Raw genomic sequence first — 24,198 nt, 5'->3', positions numbered from 1 at the left:
CGAGCCTGGGAGGCAGAGGTTGCAGTGAGCCGAGATCGTGCCATTGCACTCCAGCCCTGGAGAAAAAGTAAGACTTCGGCTCAAAAAAAAAAAAAAAAAAAAAAAAACGGCGAAATGTTAAATCCCTTGGTTATTGTTATCTGTAACAGCTAAAATGAAATTAAAAGAGAGTAGTGGGTTGGACCTTCCTGCTAGACCAAGCTCAGATTTCAGTGAGTGTGAGAGCTTAGGCCACCAGCCTCAAAGCTGTCCCTCAAGGGAAAAATGTATGCCGGGACAACAGAAAGTGCTTCTAAGACCTCTGGTAATGAAGAAGGTGGTCTGCAAAAACCAAAGAACTATTGAAACCAGGGGGTACAATGTGAAGGAATTGTTTCACTTTGTACATTAGTATCATAAGCTTCCTGAAGGTGACAGTCTGATTCCACCTATAAATGCCAGGTGGAACACTCCCGATCCAGATAAAGCCACTGGTATGCTTCATATGCAAGCCATGTGAAACTGGCTTTATGATGACTAGGACATTTACCCTCTGAATATGCCCACTACCCAGTCATGGTAAATGCTGTGGTTAAGGGTGACCCCTTAATGTGGATAACCTTACTGTTGCAAGATCAAAAGACAGTTCGAGAAGCCTTATCAAATGTGCTGTCTCAGTTTCCTCTCGTGGGTCTTACAGATGCTAATAAAACCATTAGGTTGAGAGAATGGTGAGACAGAGGGCAAATGGATTCATCCCGGAAGGTGGAAATTTTTAAATGGTTATTAAGAAATAAGGTAGCAGGGTGTGGTGGCTCATGCCTATAATCCCAGCACTTTGGGAGGCCAAGACAGGATGATCGCTTGAGCCCAGGAGTTCAAGACTAGCCTGGGAGCCAAAGGGAGACCCTGCTGTTCTCCCACCATTAAGGGGTTCCAAACAAGTTTGCTACATTTACCCCAGTTTGGAGAAATTGTAAGTCAGGAGGCAGATTACAATGAGAAATCTGATCTGAAATTGTGGAGGCAATAGGTAGATGAGTCAAGATAAAGACTGGCAAATGGGCAAGAGTCTCTTGGCTCAATCACCTGCTGGGGACCCCAAGCCTTCTGTATACAAGCAGGTAAAATGGTCAGGGAGTGGCAAAGAGAAATTCCTGGGACTCCTTCATATGGAAGCCCCAGGCACAGTAGTACCAAGAGCCATTGGTGAAGCCCTGAACAGGGCTACAATTAGATTAAGAGAAAGACAGGTGTAGTGGTTCACGCCTGTAATCCCAGCATTTTGGGAGGCTGAGACAAAAGGATCCCTTGAGCCCAGGAGTTCGAGACCAGCCTGGGCAACAAGGCGAAACCCCATCGCTACAAAAACTCAAAAAATTTGCCAGGCATGGTGATGCACGTCTGTAGTCCCAGCTACCAGAAGGCTGAGATGGGAGGATCACCTGAGCCCTGGAGGTGGAGGCTGCAGTGAGCCATAATCGCAGCACTGCACTCCAGCCAGGGCGAAAGAGTGCGATCTGATTGCAAAAAAAAAAAAAAAGAAAAGAAAAGTGAGGGTTAGCCAGGTGTGGTGGCTCACACCTGTAATCCCAACACTTTGGCTAGCTGAGGCGGGTGGATCACTTGAGGTCAGGAGTTCGAGACCAGCCTGGCCAACATAGTGAAACCCTGTCTCTATTAAAAATACAAAAAATTAGCTGGGCATTGTGGTGCACACAAGTAGTCCCAGCTACTTGGGAGGCTGAGGTGGCAGAACCGCTTGAACCCAGGAGGCAGAGGTTGCAGTGAGCCGAGATCGCACCACTGCACTCTAGCCTGGGCGAAAGAGCAAGACTCTGCCTTAAAAAAAAAAAAAAAAAAAAAAAAAGAAAAGAAAAGAAAGTGAGGGTTGATGGAATTAAGATAAAAGTTTACAGGAAAGTTGGTATACTCAAACACACTTCATATGAGAGCATAAGAGCTCCACACCCTTCTCCCATACCTACTAGCCCTACGCCTCTCTCCATCTGTATGCTGTGTAGCATCCTTTACAATAAACTGTAAAGGTAAACAAACAAACAAACCACCAAAAAAACAGGTGCTGCTAAAACTGAACTGTCAGTTGTAGAAGACTTGCGATGGAATTACCACACCCACTGTTCATAATTCAAAACTGATCAAGACTTTAAAGAATGGAGAAAAAAGTAAAAGGCATGTTAATTGTTATGGAATACCTTTGCTTGCCATTGCCTCAGTGAACAGCCTTTAATTTTTTTTTTTTTTTTTGAGACAAGAGTTTCGCTCTGTCACCCAGGCTGGAGTGCAATGGCGGGATCTCAGCTCATTGCAACCTCTGTCTCCCGGGTTCGAATGATTACCTTGCCTCAGCCTCCCGAGTGGCTGGGATTACAGGCGCCCGCCACCACGCCCAGCCATTTTTTGTATTTTTAGTAGAGAGAGAGACGGGGTTTCACCATGTTGGCCCGACTGGTCTCAAACTCCTGACCTCGTGATCCGCCCGCCTCGGCCTCCCAAAGTGTTGGGATTACAGGCGTGAGCCACCGCGCCCAGCCTAAAATCTTATTTAAAGAAAATTTTTACATGAATTTACCAACTAGATTTAACTGATGGTGGCAAAATAAATTGATTTCACCTTTATCTATATCATTAAATTTAGTAAAAGCATTACAGTTTGTCCAGTCACTTCAGAGAAGTCAAAAGTCTTTTACAATTTCTTAACGTTTCAAAAGATTCTTAATTTATTGGCTCTTTAGGTCAAAAGAAGGACTTTTCAGGGTGATGAAAATGGAGGGAGGAGGGGCTCACCTTTCTAAAAATGAGTTTTCAATTACTATAATTATGCATAAGACAGCCAGCATTTCTGGGCCAAGATTTGATGCCTTGGTCCCATGAGAATTAAACTAGAGCCACGCATAAATTTGGGGCAAATTTTGCAAAAACCACTTCAACCTCTATTGATACTGAATGAAAAACTCATTGTTAAGATTCATCAACACGAATACATTTTCTAACACACACTAGCCACTCTGGCAACATCCCTTTCATCATCTTCTATCCAAGAAACAGAACGGAATGCATTTCAATCCTGCTCAACAATGACCACGATTACAAGCAGGGGGGGAGAGCTCAAAAGTAAGAATCTAGTTCGCCGAGCCCCGACCTGAAAGTAGCAAGGCCCAACCCACACTGCTGGCTATTGTATTGGTTCCCCCACACTTCCAGGGCTGGAAGGACACCTGAACGCTCCCGATACCTTGAGAGAGAGAAAGCTAAACGTTAAGGGCGGGGTGGTGGATGACCGGAACCGTTCACCTCGCAGCAAGCCAGCAGGGACACAGGTGTGCGGCCAGGCCCCGGTGCCGCTGTCCTTGCTCCAGGGCGACAAGGCCCTTCGCAACCACCACAGCCCTCGTAGGCGCTTACTTATTCATTCACTTGACAATTACGCGAGGGGCACTCCAGCAGGGCCGGCTCTCGGGGCCCCCGCCCCAGTCTCGGTAAATCGCTGCCGCCAGGCGCGGCCCCGCGCCGCCCGCGCCCCGCGGACGCTGCCACCCGCGCCACGCTGCGGCGCGCTCTGGCCACCCGGAGTCCAACCCCGGCCTCCGCCGCACACGAGCGCCCACTCCCCCGGCCCTGCCCGCCGCAGGTCCCCCGGCCTCCGCCCCGCTTCGCCGCCTCAGACCTGCCGGGTTCGTGGGGCAAGGGAGGCGCGCGTCTGGAGGCCCCCCCAGCCGCCCGGGATTCAGGGGCTCCTCTGCGCGCGCGATGCCTGCACTCGAGGGCCTCGCGGGTGGGGCAGGCCCACCGACCACTCGCCTCAACCGGGTCAGAACCAAGCGGCCTGCTCTAAGCCGTTTGAAACCGCTTGGGTCGCCGCACACCCCGCAGTGTCCTCGTTCTTTATTGGTCCTCGAAGGACCGCCCATCGGGCTTTTATTGGTCCATTTGAAAGGCCTGTGGGCACGCGCCGCCCGCAGCCTTAAAGGGGCCGCGCGCAGCCGTGTTTCCCTCTGGAACAGACGCCGCCTGCACGGGCGGGGACGCTGGTCGCTGCCGGGGGCAAGTCTCCCGACTCCAGAAAGAAGGGCGAAAGATGTGTGTAGACCTGGGCATCCCTGGTCGTCAGCATGTTTGCTTTATTTAATGACAGATGTTCAGGCTGCTGTCAACACCTGACAATTTTTTTTGTCATTTCGTTCCCTAGAGATTGTGAAGCTAAGTGCTGTGAGGGAAACCAGAGGCAGCTGAGACGTGGGAGTAACAGCAAATGAAGCCAGGACGCTGGATTCTGACCTTGGACCTGTTCTGAGTAAATCACTTTTCTCAGTAAATTTTCTGGAGTTGTTTCCTTATCTGTAAAATGGGATAACGATGTTTCCCTTACAATTTAATGGGAGGAGTTAATATAACTAATAGAATGTCTGAGAAAAGCCTTTGTGAACTGTAACGCGTCCTGCAAATGCTTAATATTCCCTTATAAAAATGAGAGGCTTGGTTAACATGATCTCCAGAATTCTAGCTTAGCTCTACATTCAGTGTTTCTGTGAACGAGTTCAGGTCCTTACTTCCAAGGAATTTGTCATCTACAGTGGTTAGAGGAATATAACATACAGGCTAGTCACTTAAATTCAAAGCAGTGTAATAACTGTATAAATGAAAAGCTATAAATGCTTAGAGACAGGAGAAATTTGATGGGGGAGGATCTGTGAGGAAGATGAATTTTTAACCTAGGATTTAAAGAATGTGTAGATTCCCAACAGACTACAAGATGGAGAGGGGATGGATAAAAGTAAATGAAACAATTACATGTTTTTTAATTGTCAAGTTGGCAGAGATGAAAAAGTTCAACAACCTTTGGTTGGTCAAGATTTGGAAAAACAGGCTGGGTGCAATGGCTTATTCCTGTAATCCTAGCACTTTGGGAGGCTGAGGCAGGAGGATTGCTTGAGGCCAGGAGTTCAAGACCAACCTGGGCAACATAGCAAGACCCCATCTCTGTTTTTAAAAATATAAAGAGATTTGGAAAAACGGACACTCAAAGTCACTATTGGTAAGAGTATAATTGGTACAAACCTTTAGGAGGACAATTTGATAGTTACTAAAATGTACATAATCTAGTTCTGGCCCAGTAATCCACTATGAGGAATTTATCCTACAGATCTGTGTAAGTATGCAAAGAAAAATGTACAAGGATGTTTAATGCAATACTGCTTTTTTTTTTTGAGACAGTCTCGCTCTGTCGCCCAGGCTGGAGTGCAGTGGCGCAATCTCAGCTCACTGCAACCTCCGCCTCCTGTGTTCAAGCGATACTCCTGCCTCAGCCTCCCGAGTAGCTGGGACTACAGGCGTGTGCCATCACACCCGGCTAATTTTTTGTAGTTTTAGTAGAGATGGAGTTGCACCGTGTTAGCCAGGCTGGTCTTGATCTGCTGACCTCGTGATCTGCCCGCCTGGGCCTCCCAAAGTGCTGGGATTACAGGCGTGAGCCACTGCGCCCGGCCTTTTTTTTTTTTTTTTTTGACAGAGACTCTCTCATGTCGCCCGGGTTGTAGTGCAATGACGTGATCTCGGCTCACTGCAACCTCTGCCTCCCAGGTTCAAGCAATTCTCCTGTCTCAGCCTCCCAAGGAGCTGGGATTACAGGCACCTGCCACCGCGCCCGGCTAATTTTTTTTTTTGTATTTGTAATAGAGATGGGGTTTCACCATGTTAGTCAGGCTGGTGTCAAACTCCTGACTTCAGGTGATCCGCCTGCCTCAGACTCCCAAAGTGGAGAGATTACAGGCGTGAGCCACCGTGCCCGGCCCTTGCTCTCTCGCCCAGGCTGGAGTGCAATGGCACCATCTCAGCTCACTGCAACCTCCACCTCCCAGGATCAAGCAATTCTCCTATCTCAGCCTCCCAAGTAGCTGGGATTACAGGCATGTGCCACCAAGCCCAGCTAATATTCTGTATTTTTGGTAGAGACAGGGTTCCACCTGTTGGCCAGGCTGGTCTTGAACTCCTGACCTCAAGTGATCCACCCGCCTCGGCCTCCCAAACTGTTGGGATTATAGCCGTGAGCCACTGTGCCCAGCCAGCACTGCTTAAGATAAAAAAATAAAATAAAATAAAATAAAAGGCCGGGCGCGGTGGCTCACGCTTGTAATCCCAGCACTTTGGGAGGCTGAGGCGGGCGGATCACGAGGTCAGGAGATCGAGACCACAGTGAAACCCCGTCTCTACTAAAAATACAAAAAAAAAATTAGCCAGGCGTGGTGGCGGGCGCCTGTAGTCCCAGCTACTCGGAGAGGCTGAGGCAGGAGAATGGCGTGAACCCGGGAGGCGGAGCTTGCAGTTAGCCGAGATCGCACCACTGCACTCCAGCCTGGGAGACAGAGCGAGACTCCGTCTCAAAAAATAAAAAAATAAAATAATCTGGAGGCCAGGCATGGTGGCTCATGCCTGTAATCCCAGTGCTTTGGGAGGCTGAGGTGGAGGATTGCTGGAGTGTGGGAGGTCAAGGCTGCAGTGAGCTATGATCACACCACTGTACTCCAGCCTGCATGACAGAGTGAGACCCTGTCTCTAAAAAAAAATAAAAATAAAAAATCTGGAAATTACATGTTCATCAACAGGGAACCTTTTACATAAATTATGACATATCCATTCAATAGAACACTATGAAACTGTTAAAAAGAATGTGGTTAATCTATGTGCTGGAACAGAAACATGCACAAATTTTATTAATTGAAAAAAAGGCAAGTTGCAGAACTTGTGGAATGATATTATTATATATGGTTATAAATGTATGTGTGTTTGAGGGCATGCCTGAAAATGGTTAGAACATTCCTGGAATTATAAGAAACTTAATAGGAGTGGGACGAATTTTTGCCATTGACGTGGTGTGTTTCTTTTTTCTTTCATAGAAGGAGCAGAGACTAGTGGGGAAAGTGTGAGTCAGAGCACAGAAACAAGAAAGTGCATCGTATGTATGGACTGAACATGTGGGGTTGATTTTAGGACTGAAATCATGTTGGGAAGTAGTGGAACACAAGATTGACACAGAACGTTAGGAACAATTCTTTTTTTTTTTTTTTTTGAGATGGAGTCTCACCTGTCGCCCAGGCTGGAGTGCAGTGGCGTGATCTCAGCTCACTGCAACCTCCACCTCCCGGGTTCAAGCAATTCTCCTGCCTCAGCCTCCCAAGTAGTTGGGACTACAGGTGCAAGCCGCCGTGCCCAGCTGATTTTTTTGTATTTTAGCAGATACGGGGTTTCACCTTCTTGCCCAGGCTGGTCACAAACTCCTGAGCTCAGGCAATCCACCCGCCTCAGCCTCCCAAAGTGCTGGGATTACACATGTGAGCCACCGTGCCCGGCCAGGAACGATCCCTAAAGGATCTTGAATCCCAGGGTACGGAATTGGTACTTTATTAAGTAGATAATGGGGGGCTATTAAAGGTTCCTGAGCAAGAAAGTGGCAAAATCAGAGTTGTACTTTAGGAAAATTAATTAGCTTGATTGTCTAAAATGGTTTAGAGTTGGGAACCCAGCTAGGAGTCTGATATGAGGTGTTAGCAGTGGAGAAGATGACAGCAGAGTCAAGAAAGAATGAAAGATGTGGCAACTGACTAGATTAGGTGCAAAGGCAAGGGTGGGTCCCATTTAGGGAGGTGAGTCAAAGAGAATTCCAGGATTTGATTGCCCAACGGAAGTAGGAAGTCAGGAGAAGCTGGTCTCAAGGGGAAGGTGAGGCATTTAAATTGCAACCTGTTTACTTTTAGATACCAATGAGGCATTCTAATGGAATCATCTGAGTAGGCCTAGAAAATACACAATGGAAGCTGGAAGAATAGATGCAGAATCAATGATATAGATTTGGGAATCACATTGATAGAGTGAATGAGACCACAGATGGGGGGATTGGAGAGAGTGAAAGGCTGGCCAATGAAGACAGATCCACATGTAGGAGAAGAAGAAAGGAATGAAAGCAATATGGTCATGGTAACCTTGGATAAATTGGTGAGGATATACAGAAATAGTTTTCTTCAGTCATTGGTCATTGGCATATTTACTTTATTTAAATATTACCAGAAATAAACTGAAGATTACATTTAAGGAGAGGGTGTGATGGTAATCAGGAATTGGCTTAATAAAGGATGTGTGTGCAGTCTGGGTCCTGGAGAGCCTTAGAACAAGATGACAAAATCCCTTTTTGTCTTGGATGACTTAGGTGCAGCCCTACTTTAAGATGAGTATTAGAATGTCTGATTCATTCAACAAATATTTATCAGCACCTATTATGTGGAGGGACTCTTCTAGGCACTGCAATGATCAGTAGACAAAATAGACTTCCCAAAATTTCCTCCCTTTGTGGTGCTCACACTATAGTGAGGAAACAGACAATCAACACATAAATAAATTATATAGTATGTTATTAGACAATATGTCCAGTGGGAAAATAAAAAGAATAAAACTGGGTAAAGGGATAGGGAAGTGGGGTTGGAAAGACTGTAATTTTATTTTATTTTTCAACTTCTATTTTAGAATCGAGGGTACATGTACAGATTTGTGATAAAGGTATATTGTGTGATGCTGAGGTTTGGGATATGATTGAACCTAGGTAGTGAGCATAGTACCTAACAGTAGTTTATCAGTCCTTGCTTGCGGGGGTCTGTCCCACAGACCTTGACCCAACAGCAGATGACTAACGTACACTAACACAGATATTCTGCCTGTCAGTCCGGCTAAGGGTCTGGGCCCCTCACAGACACCAAGGAATAGGTGCTGTAAAGAGTAGCAGCCGGCCCCATCAGCCAGTGAAGCTTGCATTTATTCAGTATAGATTAAATGACAAAGGTTTTGAGTAACACCACTAGAGGGTAATTGACCTGGTTGCCAACAACCCCGCCCCCATCCCCCGAGGTTATGCACCCGAGGTTGATCAAAGATTGGTCTTAAGACCACATGAGTAAACAAGCTATTCAGATAAACTACTCTACATTCCTTTGTATCTACTTTAAGCTATTTACTCAAGGTAAGGATTAGGCCACTTTCAGCCATAACCCTATCCTGAGACTTTTGCAATACCTTCTGGCCTTCCAAGAAGATTTATATCTATATTTTATAACTCCATCTTAAAATTTTTCCCACCAGCCTGACTGAACTCCCACACTTGCTCCTTTCCCACTCTCCCATCTCTAGTAGTCCCAAGTGTCTATCGTTCCCTTCTTTATGTCCATGTGTACCCAATGTTTAGCTCCTATTTCTAAGTGAGAACATGCAATGTTTGGTTATCTGTTTCTGCATTAGTTTGTTTAGGATAATGGCCTCCAGCTGCATCCAGGCTGCTGCTAAGGACATTATTTTATTCTTTTTTATGGCTGCATAGTATTACATGGTATATGTACCACATTTCTTTAATCCACCATTGATGGGCACAAGGGTTGATTCCATGTTTTTGCTATTGTGAATAGTGCTGCAATGAATATATGGATACATGTGTCCTTTTGGTAGAATGATTTCTTTTCCTTTGAGTATATACCCAGTAATAGGATTACTGGGTCGAACGGTAGTTCAACTCTTAGTTCTTTGAAAAATCTCCAAACTGCTTTCCACAGTGGCTGAATTAATTTCCATTCCCACCACAGTGTACAAGTGTCCCCTTTCCTCTGCAGCCTTGCTAGCATCTATTAAATTTTTACTTTTTAACAAAAGCCACTCTGACTCATGTAAGGTGGTATCTCGTGGTTTTGATTTGCATTTCTCTGATGATTAGTGATGATGAGCATTTCTTCGTATGTTTATTGGTCACTTGTATCTCTTTTGAAAGTGTTTGTTCATGTCCTTTGCCCACTATTTATTTATTTAGAGACAGTCTCACTCTGTTGCCCAGGCTGGAGTGCAATGGCACAATCTCAGCTCACTGCAACCTGTGCCTCCCAGGTTCTCCTGCCTCAGCCTCCCGAGTAGTTGGCATTACAGACACCCACCACCATGCTTGGCTAATTTTTGTATTTTTAGTAGAGATGGAGTTTCGCCATGTTGGTCAGGCTGGTCTCGAACTCCTGACCTCAAGTGATCCACCCACCTCAGCCTCCCAAAGTGCTGGGATTACAGGCATGAGCCACTGCACCCGGCTTGCCCACTTTTTAATGGGGTTGTTTTTCATTTGTTGATTTAAGTTCTTTATAGATTCTGGATATTAGACCTTTGTTGGATGCATAGCTTGCAAATATTTTCTCCCATTCTGTAGCTTGTCTATTACTCCCTTGATAGTTTTGTTTTTGTTGCATTTGCTTTTGACGACTTAGCCATAAATTCTTTGCCAAAGCTGATATCGAGAAGGGTATTTCCTAGGTTTTCTTCTAGGATTTTTATATTTCAAGGGAAAGGCTGTGTTTTCTTTTTGTTGTTGTTGCTGTTTTGTTTTTTTGTTTTGAGACAGGGTCTTGCTCTGTCACCCAGGCTGGACTGCAATGGCGTGATCACAGCTCAACTGCAGCCTTGACCTCCTAGGCTCAAGTGATTGTCCCAGTTCAGCCTCTCAAGTAGCTGAGACTATAGGCATGCATGAAAACACCTTTTTTTTTTTTTTTTTTTTGTAGAGACACAGGGTCTCATTATGTTACCCAAGATGATCTCAAACCCATGGACTGAAGCAATTCTCCTGCATCAGCCTCCCAAAGTGCTGGGATTACAGGTATGAGCCACCACACCCAGCTGACTATAATATAAATATATGGATATAAAAGGAGGCCGGGGCAGTGACTCATGCCTGTAATCCCAGCACTTTGAGAGGCCGAGGCAGGTGGATCACCTGAGGTCAGGAGTTCGAGACTAGCCTGGCCAACACGGTGAAACCCTATCTCTACTAAAAATACAAAAATTAGCCAGGCATGGTGGCAGATGCCTGTAATCCCAGCTGCTCGGGAGGCTGAGGCAGGATAATCTCTTGAACCCGGGAGGCAGAAGGTGCAGTGAGCTGAGATCGCACCATTGCAGGATCCAGCCTGGGCAACAGAGCAAGACTCCATCTCAAAACAAAAAAACAAAAAACAACAACAACAAAATATTTATATATGAAAGGGTGGTCAGGGTAGGTTTCACTGAGATTACATTTGAGCAAAGACTTAAAGGCAAATGAGTTAGCCATGAATTTATCTAGGGGAAGAAAGTGCCAGCAAGGGCCAACAGCTGCACAAAGGCCTTATGTTTTTGAGGAAAACAGAGGCTAGTATCGCTGGCCCAGAGTAGGATGCAGTAGGGGGGTAGTAGTAGAAGAAATCTTATAACAGTGGGGGGCGAGGACTGTCAGATCCCACAAGGCCTTGTAGAAATCTTATACAGTACCTTGCCCATAGTAGGTATTCAATAAATGTTTGCCCAGTCATCTTTTGCCATCTAGGATTATCATCAAATAGCATTTATCTGTGTGTTTATTGGAGTTACGTGTGCTTTTATTCCAGGGTCTTCTCAGTAGTCCTTTTACATAAGGAGTATATTTATGAACATACCGCCCTCTGAGGGCAGCGAAACCCTTGTGGGCATTAGAGATCAAAGTGAACGCTATATTTTTGCAACGGGAAACAGGAAACAAATGTCAAATACTGTGGCTGCGGAATAACTGTGCTGGGCATTTCTGAAAAGCCTGTCAGGGTTGGGACAGTGCTCATTCTTTTGTAATCACAAGCTGAATTCTGGTTGAATCATCCCTCCCTACCATGGGATACGTATCCATATTTCCAGCCTAAAAGGAGCAGCTTCAGTGATGAGCTTCCTTTAACTTTCAATGCAGGTGCCCTCTGCATTATTTCCCTGGAGATAGCAGTTGTGACATTAATACAGATTTCAAGTGGCTGTGGGTTTTAGTGCATTAACTGTCTTCCAGGATTGCAAAGCCTACCCTGGCTTGCACTTGATTGCATTTAGTAGGTGCTGGTTGAATGAAGGAATGAATAGCCTTTGTTTTTTTTCTCATATTCATTTTCTACAGCCCCCAAAATGTAGGCTGTCCAAGAACTTTGACCAGAGAAGCATCAGCGCCACCAAAGAGGAAGGAGGGAGAAGGGAGAGATAGGGACCTCATTAGAAGACTATCAACAGGCTTTTAGGGCCTGGAGGGAAAACCATCAGGAAGGGCAAGATATGTGAAAGTTCTTGGCTCTTTGTGTCTTATAAAATGAAATAAGCAGATTGTGTAGCTTGGGGCTAACTTAGCCTTGGGTTTAAACTATGACCCTTAATTAGGCTGTCTGGGTCTATTTTAACACCATGTCAAGGAGACCAAAGTTATGAGTTGGAGCTTTGACTGGACATCAAACTCTATTCCCTATGCTGAGCTCTGCTAGCCTCTCCAGCTGGTTAACGGGAGAATGGTGTGGAGAGAAAATAAGTGGGCAGATAAGGGAATGTTTCAAAACAAAGACTGCCTAAAACATCCCAAAACACACATCCTATTAAGTGAATCAGTTGACTCATCTTCACATTTGAAGAAAAGATATATTACAGACTGTTTCGTAGCCATAAAAAGGACTCAGCCACATTTCTTTTATCATTATGTCCATAAATAGAAACCAGAGAACTTAGGGCCGGGCGCGGTGGCTCACGCCTGTAATCCCAGCACTTTGGGAGGCCGAGGCGGGCAGATCACAAAGTCAGGAGATTGAGACCATCCTGGCTAACAAGGTGAAACCCCATCTCTACTAAAAATACAAAAAATTAGCTGGGCGTGGCGGCGGGCGCCTGTAGTCCCAGCTACTCGGGAGGCTGAGGCAGGAGATCACGCCACTGTACTCCAGCCTGGGCGACAGAGCGAGACTCTGGATAACCTTGGATATCGGTACATTACTGGGTCCTCTTAGAACCCTCTTAGAACCCACTTAGAAACCTATGCACCCTCAGCTTTTGTAGATGCTGCCTCTGAGTTCCTATGCATTGAATTTGTGTTTTCTTTAGGCCTACGTTTGGTGAGAGCTTCAGTTTATGCCACAGAGTCCTTTCTATGGGCCAGAGATCCTTTCATTTTAGATTCCACAGTTTGTTCGTACACCATAGACAGACTGTGACTATATTTTGAGTGAGTTTGCAAAAATATGGCCAGTTTGTTAGAACTTGACCCACCATCTGCTCACTTATCAGTTTCAGGGTTTTTTTGTTTTGTTTTTTTTTAGTGACAAGGTTTTGCTCTGTTACCCAGGCTGGAATGCAGTGGCGTGATCATAGCTCACTGTAACCTTGAACTCCTGGGCTCAAGCGATCCTCCTGCCTCAGCCTCCCAAGCAGCTGGGACTACAGGCATGAGCTACCACACCTGACTAATATTTTTAAATTTTTTTGTAGAGATAGGGTCTTGTCATGTTGCCCAGGCTGATCTTGAACTCCAGGCCTCAAACAATACTCCTTACTTCTGTCTTGGCCTCCCAAAGTGGTGAGATTACTTTGGAGTAGCCACTGTGCCTGACCCTAGTTTCAGATTTTATATCCAGAGAACTAGACAAGGAATTCCCAACCTTTGTTTTATCCCAAAATGTCCTCCTTTTCTGCTTTTTTTTTTCCTCCCAAAGAGAACAGTGGGGGTTAGAGGGATGGTTATCCTTGGGCTATTCTACTTGTTTTTGTTCTGGCACACCTACTCCTTACTACAGTTAGAAAAATTATACACTGTAGCTTATACTCAGATCTCTGGTCACTTAAATACAAGAAGCTTCAGTCTTTCTTGCTTTCATTTTTTTTCTTTTTTTGGGATGGTGGTGGTAATGGTGTTGCTAGACTCTAAGCTCTGTAAGATTATGTCTTTGTTTAGGCATGGGCAGTGCCTAGCCCATAGCAGATGAATGAATGAATGAATGAATGAATGAATGAATGGGGATATTATCCTATAGATGGTGCGTGGTTTAGAAAATCAACTATTGAGACTTGACATGAAATTCTACATCGGGCGTTGAGACTAACATGATTCCCAGTTTTCACTGAGGGATATCACATCCAGAGAACCTGAGAAGGGATCCCTAGCTCCTGTTCTAGCCTTGAGAAGTAGTGGATGAGCTATGAAAAGACAGCTTTTAAAAATAAATGAAATCCTAGTGATAATTTGATCCACTCTCAGACTAACTATGAAAGTTGACTAAGATCAAACAGAGCTAGTGGCAGATCTGGGACTGGAATTAGCCCTCCATGTCCCCAGCTCCAGTACTTTTCTTACTACATGAGATAGTCTTGCCAATGACCATCACTGCAAGGCAAAGTAAAGTTCTGTAACAAAGACCTAGAACAGAAATAGAAGATACATGGTATACATGCCATGACATTTCCTTCCAGTGCACAGAAGAGATGGCACTAGCCATATGACATTCTTCCCATTGGGTGCGAACCGGCCCTCAGGCAGCCACTACCAACCAGTCAGAGTTGGCACTCAAGAGGAAAGCCATCTACCATTCCTCTTTCAGAGGAAATAAAGGTTTCATCAGTCAAGGAACTCTGGCCTCGACCTGTCTTCTCCAGATGAGCTGAAAACTCCAGCGGGAACCTCACACTCTTTATTGCTCTTCACTGTCCCCACATCCACAAAGGACTTAGAAGCGATGTCTATAAGGAGGTTTTCCACAACATGGGTCTGCCAGACAGAGCAGGTGCAGGATTAGTCATGACTCCAAGCCAGGCAAGGTGATTAAGAAAAGCTAAATTTATATTAAATTATCATAAAGTCCTAAAATACTGAACATAGTGGTTAAATAACTCCAGAAAGTCCAATCTCTCCAGTGAGTAACGTTAAAACCATTACACATGAGCGTGGGAGAATCGCTTCCATTAGTTTAGGACAGAGAGATTTTGCTTTTTACAGAGTAAATCAGTGCTCAAATAGAATACTTCCTCAAATATGTCCTTTCTACATTCTGAACAGCCCAAGTGCAATAAGATCCTTCCCCCTTTCCAATCAAGAAAATGCCACTTTTCTACTTGCTCTTCCTCCCCAGACATGAGTCTAAGGACCCAAAGTGCTCCCTCCTTTACTGCTTTGTCAAGTGTAACGTGGGGAGGCTCAGAACTGGGGCTGACGCTACTGAGAGTAAGGCTAAGGGCCTGGTATCTCTCTCTAGCAGTCTTAGAACTGACTAGAAAAGAATTGATCTTGTCCTTTTTCACCCATGTTTGGTAGCTGATTTCTCAATACCAGTAACCACAGGAGAAGTTTCAACTCAGGAAACTTCCCCTAGAAATTCTCCCCTCCATTCCCAGCCCCTGTTGTTCTCTCCTGCCACTTCTAATTCCTGGGGGAGAAGAGGTCTGGGTCTGCCAGGGGCTAGGAGGGCCTCATCAGTGGTGCTCTCTACCTTCCTACTCCTTGCCCACCTCTTTGCATCTTTATTTATCCGGCCCTCCCACCACAGGACTTTGGAGATGCTGGTGCCACAAGGCTTGGTCAGAAAAAGCAAATTAGGCAAAAAAACAAACAAAAAAACCCCAGGAAGAACAGCTAGGGAGATGTTTTAGGGCAAAAATAATTCTCAGTTTCCCTGATACTAGGCTGAGACACGTGCCCTTTATGTGAATGAGCATGAACCAAGTGATGATGGAATCCCACACGGAAACTAAGCCCCTTAGCTGAGGAGACAGCTGGAAGAGGAACGTCACCACCCCATAGCCACAGGCTCGCTGTCCACTAACTTAGATCCCTGAGCACTTGAGAGAGAACACAGGAAGTTCGACAGGAAGTTCGACCCTCATGAATACTTCTCTTTAGGCCCTGGGTTTCCCAAGTCTCCAACCGGATCATTCTTACTGACCATTTATGACAACTTCTGGTTTTTCTTTGAAAGCTTGTTTCTAGGTCTCGTCCCCAGAATCCCAGGGAATGAGGGAGAGAGGGTTCAGGTGGTATACCATGTTTGGTCTAGGCAGAGCTTCTTAGACTTTTCAGAGACTCAGCCCCCAAGGCCTGACATTCACTCAAGCCACTGGCTCACAACCTGGTTACTTTGAGCAAAGACTCAGGAAAGGTACTGGCCAGTGGTGGCATCAGGAGGGAATTCCTATTAGCCAGTAGCCTCGTGATAGGGGCCCCAGTTATCTGAATGTAGAAACAGCTCCAGACATTCTAGCAGGAGGAAGAACAGCTTGAGCCACCCCCATCTCACCAGTATCTGCTGCTGAAAAGGCAGTGACTCTTAGAGCAAGAATAATGTCCACTGCCAGCAATGGACAATGGACCAGACACCCAGATCCAACTACCCCCCAGAGCTTTTTCATGTTACCAACACACTTGAGGCTGGAGGTTTCCCAGATGCCCATACCTGCTGGGCTGACTCTTCCTTCTTCTCTCAGCCTCTATCCTTCATTCCTGTCTTTACCCACACCCCCTTGTCCCAGCCCCTGATGGGCAATTTCTCTCAGAGAAGCAGTCATGCTGGCTGTGATGGGGCAGAGCGCAGTCCTGGGTCATCAGCTGCATCAGCACTGAGAAGCAGGCACTGAGGGTACCAGGGGAAGGGGAGGTGGAGCTCTACGCCGGCGAGGAATCATGAATAAGCAGTTTCATGGGGCCCAGGACGGAGTACAAGATGTGAGGTTCATGGTAAAGTCCAGGTCTAAATTCTTGTGATGTGCCATCATTTCTTGTGCACAGGTAGTTATGGACTCAGGTGGTAAACAGCTCCAGAAAGGGCTTAGGAACAGTTATGGGGTGGGAGGAGGAGGAGGACGAGCACACAGAAGGGGGGCCTGCGGTGTAAGCGAGCACAAGGACTAGACGTCCATAAAGGAGAAGGAACAGGCAGGCGGGGAAGAGGACGTGGGCATTTAGACCTGGCTCTCTGAGGAGAGCTTGCGTTCATGTTTCCAGCCCGTGTCTGGCAGAGAGCCTCGTCTTTCTGGAGTGGCTGCAGTATGGACGCTGCTACACTCAGACTGCTCTTCCTGTAACAGCTGCTCCGTCTCTGTGTCATCCAGGGAGCCAGAACTGGCCTGGATGGACACTGTGTCTGTCTTCATGCATACATGATCCCGGAGGAGGCCCCCCCGTGAGCTTCGCAGTTGCTTGAGGTCATCCCACTCAGCGTCATCCCCCGACAGGAGGCAGATTCCCTCCACGATCTTGATCTTCTCCTTGGTGTAGTTATGGTCAGGCCCTCCCTAGGGTGGAGAGTGGGCAGATATGGTCAGTCAGTTGGCCTTCTACAAAGGATCCTATGGTAAACTGAAAAAGGAAGTGGGTGGGGTAAGAGTAGGAGTGAAGCGCACAAAAATCCCACAAACAAATGGGGAAATGTGATTAGGGCAAATGTATGAGGCCTAGCCTAAAAGGGGAGAGGCAGCTGTGATGATTATTACTATTATCATACAGGAGGAGGGAAAACCATGGCTTCCGGTCCTGCAGCAGCCACTCACTGGCTTTGTCACCTTAGGCAAATTATTTTACACTTCTAAAACTCAGTCTCTAAAACTCTGCAGTGTGAGGAGAGTAACAGTATCCACACCTCACAACCAACTGCTGTCACCTTAAATGAGATGATACATGGAATGCAGTTATCAGGGTGCTTGACACAAGATGCACTATAACATGTTAGCTATGTTACATTGTTACTGTGGTTTATTAATGGGACATCATGCTGATATAAATCATCAAAAGCAATTGGCAAGAGCAATTAAATGTACATTTATTCAGGATTTTAAGCTACTTCAGGTGCTAGTTTGTATCTCTTTTTTCGAATTTTGTTAAGGAGAAAACTTGGGAGGTAAGACGGGGGACTCTAGAAAATCCTCTTGTCTGGCCGGGCGTGGTGGCTTACGACTGTAATCCCAGCACTTTGGGAGGCCCAGGCGGGCAGATCACTTGAGTTCAGGAGTTCGAGACTAGCCTGGCCAACATGGTGAAACCCCATCTCTACTAAAAATACAAAAATCAGCTGGGTTTGGTGGCGGGTGCCTGTAAATCCAGCTATTTGGGAGGCTGAGGCAGGAGAATCCCTTGAACTCCGGAGGCTGAGGTTACAGTGAGCCAAGATCACACCACTGTACTCCAGCCTGGGTGACAGAGCAAGATTCCATTAAAAAAAAAAAAGAAAGAAAGAAAAAAAAAACTAAAAAAAGGAAATCCTCTTATCTGGGTCCTAAATGTCAATATAGTGGGGTCCTGCAACTTATAACCTTTTTTGGGAGGTTACTCTCACTCTGCTGCCATGAGTCCTGGGACTCCCAAGCAAAACCTGGGACTCTTCCAGGCACAGCCTGGAGTTCTGCTCAGGCCTCTCCCTTTATGGCTTCTTCAAAGAGCAGCCTCACTCCTGGCTGCTGGGGTATACCAACCGACATACCACCACTGCTAGAAGAAAATGGATCATCTTGGGTTCTGTCCCTGGGATAGTATTCCTGCCAAGAGTTCTGCAACTGTGGCTGTGGCTCTATTTTTGTAACAATTCAATTCCACAGATATTTACTGAGCCCCTATGTTAAGCAGGAGACTGTGCTAGGTGCTTTCATGATCATACAATATAAAACATGGTCCTTGCCCTCTGAGAGTGACAGTCCCCTCAGCCATGCAGAGTGGGACATAGATAGCACACAAGCAAACACACAGATGTCCATTCACCCAGCACACCCTCCAAGATGAAATTAGTATAAGATGCAGACCACTCAATGTCTTAATCAAGAGACACGCTGGGTAAGTTAGGGAGAGGTGGGGGACATGGCACTTGCAATTTGGGAAACACCACTCCCTCTACAAATACACAGCAACAGGTACCTGAAATCAAGAGGAAATCAGAAGAGAAAAGGTGAAAGACTATCAGAGGTGTGAAAGAGCTGCTGAGGAAGAAACACACAATAGAAGAAAGAGGTCACACTGTCATTGCTATCCTGTGGCCTTCATCGTGGTTCTTTTCTGGAGCATCAGATACTCCAGGAACCCAAGAATCTTCAAGAGTCTTTCTCTCAAAGATATTGGGGAGGGGTCTGCCATTCCTAGAACTACAAGCCATCCCTGCACATTCTGTTTTGACTGCAGTAGAAGCTTTTAAAAAATTTTTAATTAAAAAATTTTTTTTCAAACACCAACTTGAACCAGAAGTAGTGGAAGCTATTTAAATATGGGAATTCATGGATCCAGAAAGCACATGATTATTATGTGAAATGTGTTCATTACACATGAGAGCCCTGCAGGTGTGAGAGCAGGTTCTGACTGCTAGATAGGCCAAAGAAGTAGACTGATTAGGATCTTCATAAGGAATAACTTCTGATGAAGAGTTACAGGATTTTAGGAAAAAAACAAGGCTTATATTGGATTAGGAAAATCTGAAATACCAGGTATAGTTCCCTTGTGGAAATGGGACTTTTTTTTTTTTTTTTTTTGAGACAGGGTCTCATTGTCACCCGGGCTGGAGGGTAGTGGCATGATCACAGCTCACTGCAGACTCCAACTCCTGAGCTCCAGTGATCCTCCTACCTCAGCCTCCTGTGTAGCTGGGACTACAGGCACAAGCCACCACACCCAGCTCATTGAAATGGGACTATTTTTCATGCCTTCACATTGAGCAAATAATTTTCCATTGAAGTGACAAAGAAGTTAAAAAAAAATAAAATAAAAGCAGGCCGGGCACGGTGGCTCATGCCCGTAATCCCAGCACTTTGGGAGGCCGAGGCGGGCGGATCACCTGAGGTCGGGAGTTCGAGACCAGCCTGGCCAACGTGGAGAAACCCTGTCTCTACTAAAAATACAAAATTAGCCGAGCATGGTGGCACATGACTGTAATCCCGGGAGGCTGAGGCAGGAGAATCGCTTGAACCTGGGAGGTGGAGGTTGCAGTGAGCTGAGATCCCACCATTGCACTCCAGCCTGGCAACAAAAAAATAGCAAAAGCAGGTAAACTTTCAGAATTCTAGAGAAATTTCTGTGATAAGAGGAAGAATAGTGAAAAACAAGCCATTCCCAACCATAGGTGCTACTAGCTTGGACTGGAGGTTAGTAATGGGCGAGTCCAGGAGCTCTTGGGTTTTTTGGGTGTTGTCTGGGAGAACTCCCTTGTTTCAGAAGCACAGAGCCTTTTGCAGGGGAATGACAGTTCCTGGAGGGAAAGAACCTATGAGCTTGGACAAATACCTCATGGCAGGGCAACTGCTTTCAGACCTAAATCTTCTGAGATCTGCCTTCTAACCTGGCTCTCAGTAAGGTCCCTCAAACTAATCCCTCAGAGATTCTAGAACTTTCCAGAAACCCAAATTACATTCAGTTCTTCTGTTCACTATAACTTCCAAAATGGTAGATGAGATTACTCGGCAGCCCTTACTGACCATTATTTGGGCATTTGGAGTATAATCCCTCCCCACACCTCCCCAAAAGACCCTTGAATATAAATTTCAATTTTTACCTCTTTCTTATAGCACAGCTGGTTGTACATGGCTGGTTTGGGGATTGCTTCAATCTTCACTTCCTGTGTGGATGTTCGGTAGGAGGGGTTGCTGTAGGTGAGGTTCCCCATTCCAGGATCAGTGAACTTGGATTTTTTGTGTCTTTAGGAGGGAAAGTGATGAGAAATTAGTCGAGATCTTTAAGGGGGTGATACCTGGGAAAGCTGTAAACTGAGTCTGGTAGGCAGCCTCTAAGATGATCCCAGTGATTCTCACTTCCTGGTACTCATGCCCTTAAGAATCCCCTCCCCTTGAGTGTGGACTGGTCTGGTGACTTACTTCTAATGAAAAGATTATGCAAATGTGATGGCTACTAGATTAGGTTGCCAAGAAACTGGTTCTGGTCTTGAGTTGCCCTCCCTCATTCTCTCTTGCTCTTGCTCTGGGAGAAGCAACCTGCCATGTTGTAAGTTGTCCTATGGAGAGGCCCACAAGGCGAGAAACTAATGAGGAAGGCCTCCAGCCAACAGCCTATGAGGAGCTGAATCCTACCAACAACTATGCGAGTGAGTGTGGAAGGGGATCCTTCCCCAGTCAAACCTTGAGATGAGACTGTAACCCCAGCTGATATCTGGATTGCAGTCTCTAAGACACCTTGAGGCAGAGGCACCTAGCTAAGCTGCATCCAGATTTCTGACCCATAGAAACTGTGAGATAATGGTTGTCATTTTAAGTCACTAAGTTTTCGGGTAATGTGTTATGCAGCAATGGAGAACTGATGCACTGAGCTTTAGAGTCAGACAGATCTGTTTCAATTCCACCTCTGTGATTTATTGGCTGGGACCTTGATCGATATAATCTAAACTCTCTGGCTGGGTGCGGTGGCTCACACCTGTAATCTCAGCACTTAGAGAGGCTGAGGTGGGCAGATCACACAAGGCCAGGAGTTTGAGACCAGCCTGACCAACATGGAAGAAACCCTCCCTCTACTAAAAATACAAAAAAAAAAAAAATTAGCTGAGCATGGTGGTGCGTGCTTGTAGTTAGTTCTAGCTACTTGGGAGGCTGAGGCACAAGAATTGCTTGAATCCAGGAGGCAGAGGTTGCAGAAAGCCGACATTGCACCACTGCACTCCAGCCTGGGCAACAGAGTGAGACTCTATCTCAAAAAAATAAGACAAAAATTAAAAAAAAATAAACTTTCTGAGCCTCAGATCCTCATCTGTCAAGTGAGGAATAATAATACCTGTGTTACGAGGTTGTCATGACATTGATATATATCCATTAATGGTAACTGTGACGATGATGATGATGAAGAACAACAGCAGCAAACTGTAAGCTACATTTAAAGCATTTGGGGTAAAATATAAAGAAAGAGGGACATAAAAAGATTATAAATGACACATTCTACCTTTCCAGAATGAGCAAAGATGTACAAACCAATATTGTAGTAAAAGGCTGTGTTTGTATAAGGGGAAAATCATTTCCAATTTCAATGGTTTGAAGTAGGGAGTACTGGAAAAAGCAAAGATGTTAAGAGTCAGTCTTAGCTTTGCCTCTTACTTTGTGACCGTGGGTAATGCGCTCTGTGCCCTCAGCATCCTAGTCTATAAAGAAAATCCGAAGGGTTGTTACAGTCATTCAATAAGGAAAATGCTTAGGCTATGACTGGAGAAGAGTAAGTATTTAGATTTCCACCCTTTCCTCCTGCTGCCCTGACCAAGCACCCAACCTTGCAATAAGGCTGGTCAGAGCTTGATTCAGTGAACTGCAGAGCTTTGGGAGAACCCAGACATGCTCATGAAGACCAATGAGCATGTGGCCCCTGCAGCAAGACTGAAGTTACCTGTACAGCATCAAAGCTGCAGTCACCACCAAAATCAGCAGAATAGTGAGGAGTCCACCAATGGCGTAGCTGATATGAAGTCCTTCCCCTAGGAAGAATAGAGAAACACTAGGCAGGGGCCACCGACAACTTTCTAGCTGGTGCTAGTGTGAGGAATGGAAAGCTGAAAGGCTCCTTTTGTAGGCGTTGGATCCCATACCATCTGAGGATGGCTGAGGGCCTCCTTTTCAGATAGGTAAATGGGAGGTGCAGGGAGGAGGCTGCGAAGAAATCTGTCACTCTGCCAGCATCTATGATCCCATTTCGACCGCTTCCTAGCTATCTGACATAAGGCAAGATGCCTAACTTGTAAGCCTACGTTTTCTCTTTAGTTAAATGTAGATAATAAATTGCTCATAGGACTGGCGGAAATTACATGACAGTATGTATATATACATGTGCACACACATCTATGTGGCACATATATGGCTTATCACATGCCTGGCATATGGAAAGCATACCATAAGCTGTCACTGTAAGTGGTGAGAGCTATTATGATTATTATTTCTATGGATTTAGTTTAAAAAGAGTTCATCAACCCCAGAGTCCCAACGAAGGTCATGAAAGATATCAGTGGAGACTTACGTTCATTCCATCTTCTCTTCCAGAACAGTGGGGTACTCAGGGCTTACCTGGAGCAGCAGGAACAGCCTCATTGGAACGTGCACACAGGCCCAGCCTGGCATCCCTTTCAGAGCATCTGTGGGGCACAGAAAACGGAATGTGAAGCCTACTCATACTCAGTGAAGGTCACGCCTTCCCCCAGGAAAGGGGGAAAGGCCTGTAAGCGGGGGCTTTCAGGTATGAGAATGTACGAGATGGAAGATATCAGAGGCATGGAGAGGGCAACAGCAGGAAATGGAGAGAAATCCACGCAAGGCACTGTTTTCAAGCCGTTATACCATGTTTAAATGTGTTATAAAATATGTACCTTTAAAAATGAGAAGCAGGTTTGGGAGTGAGTTGGAAGTCTGCAGAAAGAATACTAAGGACATCAATATTAGGCTTTCTTAAACTACCAGGATGAGTCAGAAGTGGCTGCTAGCCAAGCCAATCTGATTGGATAAAAATTATCCCAAGAGCTAACTATCCCAAGGTCAAAAAATGTGTTTCTTCTCTTCATTCTTTCACAAAGGGATATGAAAGACATCCAGGGGGAGTGCTCAGACAACTAACTTGAAATGCTCAGAAGGTGACTTCTTTGTGGTATATTATGCGCAGGCAATCAAAGGCACCTCCTAAACAGCCAGAGGAAGGCTACTTGCAAGAGCATTTGGAACCCAGATGCACTGAATATTCAAATAGAACTCTGACAATAAGAAAAGGTCCGAGCAGGGTCAAAAGTTTTCTAAATAAACCTAAAGAAAATCAGAGAGTAATAATGACTGATAGTACTTAAAAGTCAGTGAGAAGGGCACATGTTTATACCTGGGTGTTTCCTTTTCTTTACAAACTGTAGTAAAAACAGAGAATGGGGGCACAGAGCATATGAAACTGATCATGTGCAAATCTTGTAACTTTAGGGACATTGAATCTATAGTTTTTATTTGGGATCATTATTATGTTTCAGCTTTCAGAATTGAAATCAAGTGTCAACTACCTTGTAAGCTACTGACGATATTAAAAATAAAGAGACCAGTATGTTGCAGTGGAAAAAAAAAAACTGTTCTAATTAGAAAAATGTCTAGAAAAGATAGACATCAAAACATGAAGAGCACATTATATATAGGTATAGGATATTCCCTTCTTCTTTATTCACATCTGTATTTCCAGATTATTTATTTATTTTTGGTTTTTTGGTTTTTCTGAGTCAGGGTCTCCGTCCGTCACCCAGGCTGGTGTGCAGTGGCACAATCACAGCTCACTGCAGCCTAAACCTGGGCTCAAGCGATGCTCCCACCCTCAGCCTCCCAAGTAGCTGGGACTACAGGCATGGGCCACCACGCTCGGCTAATTTTGTATTTTTAGTGGAGACGGGGTTTCTCCATGTTGGTCAGGCTGGTCTC

General features: G+C 45.4%; 2 protein-coding genes and 1 long non-coding RNA gene across 5 annotated transcripts in view; 1 reads left to right on the top strand and 2 right to left on the bottom strand.

Moving 5' to 3' along the window:
* CKAP5 (cytoskeleton associated protein 5) overlaps nt 1–3,867 on the bottom strand; it is a 106,838-nt gene extending 102,971 nt beyond the window's left edge. For both annotated transcript variants that reach the window (XM_032166055.1, XM_058424551.1), the window contains exon 1: nt 3,668–3,867. The gene's annotated coding sequence lies outside the window, so the exon portion shown is untranslated. The remainder of the gene's footprint in view (nt 1–3,667) is intronic.
* A 105-nt stretch (nt 3,868–3,972) lies between these two features.
* LOC116476290 (uncharacterized) lies at nt 3,973–23,835 on the top strand. The gene is made up of 3 exons (XR_004250181.2): nt 3,973–4,080; nt 4,190–4,294; nt 22,801–23,835. It is a non-coding gene; the product is annotated as an uncharacterized LOC116476290 (long non-coding RNA).
* Nucleotides 14,632–24,198, bottom strand: part of LRP4 (LDL receptor related protein 4) — a 59,128-nt gene continuing 49,561 nt past the window's right edge. For both annotated transcript variants that reach the window (XM_032166054.2, XM_058424552.1), the window contains 4 exons: nt 22,825–22,892; nt 22,154–22,241; nt 20,328–20,469; nt 14,632–17,097 (listed from right to left, as the gene is read on the bottom strand). In XM_032166054.2, the coding sequence (XP_032021945.1) occupies nt 16,765–17,097; nt 20,328–20,469; nt 22,154–22,241; nt 22,825–22,892 (631 nt within the window). In that variant the 3' untranslated portion in view covers nt 14,632–16,764. The remainder of the gene's footprint in view (nt 17,098–20,327; nt 20,470–22,153; nt 22,242–22,824; nt 22,893–24,198) is intronic.

This window comes from Hylobates moloch, unplaced genomic scaffold (genome assembly GCF_009828535.3).
Source record: "Hylobates moloch isolate HMO894 unplaced genomic scaffold, HMol_V3 SCAFFOLD_11, whole genome shotgun sequence".
NCBI lineage: Eukaryota > Metazoa > Chordata > Mammalia > Primates > Hylobatidae > Hylobates > Hylobates moloch.
Note: the sequence above shows the minus strand (reverse complement) of the source record. Positions and strands in the feature narration are given on the sequence as shown.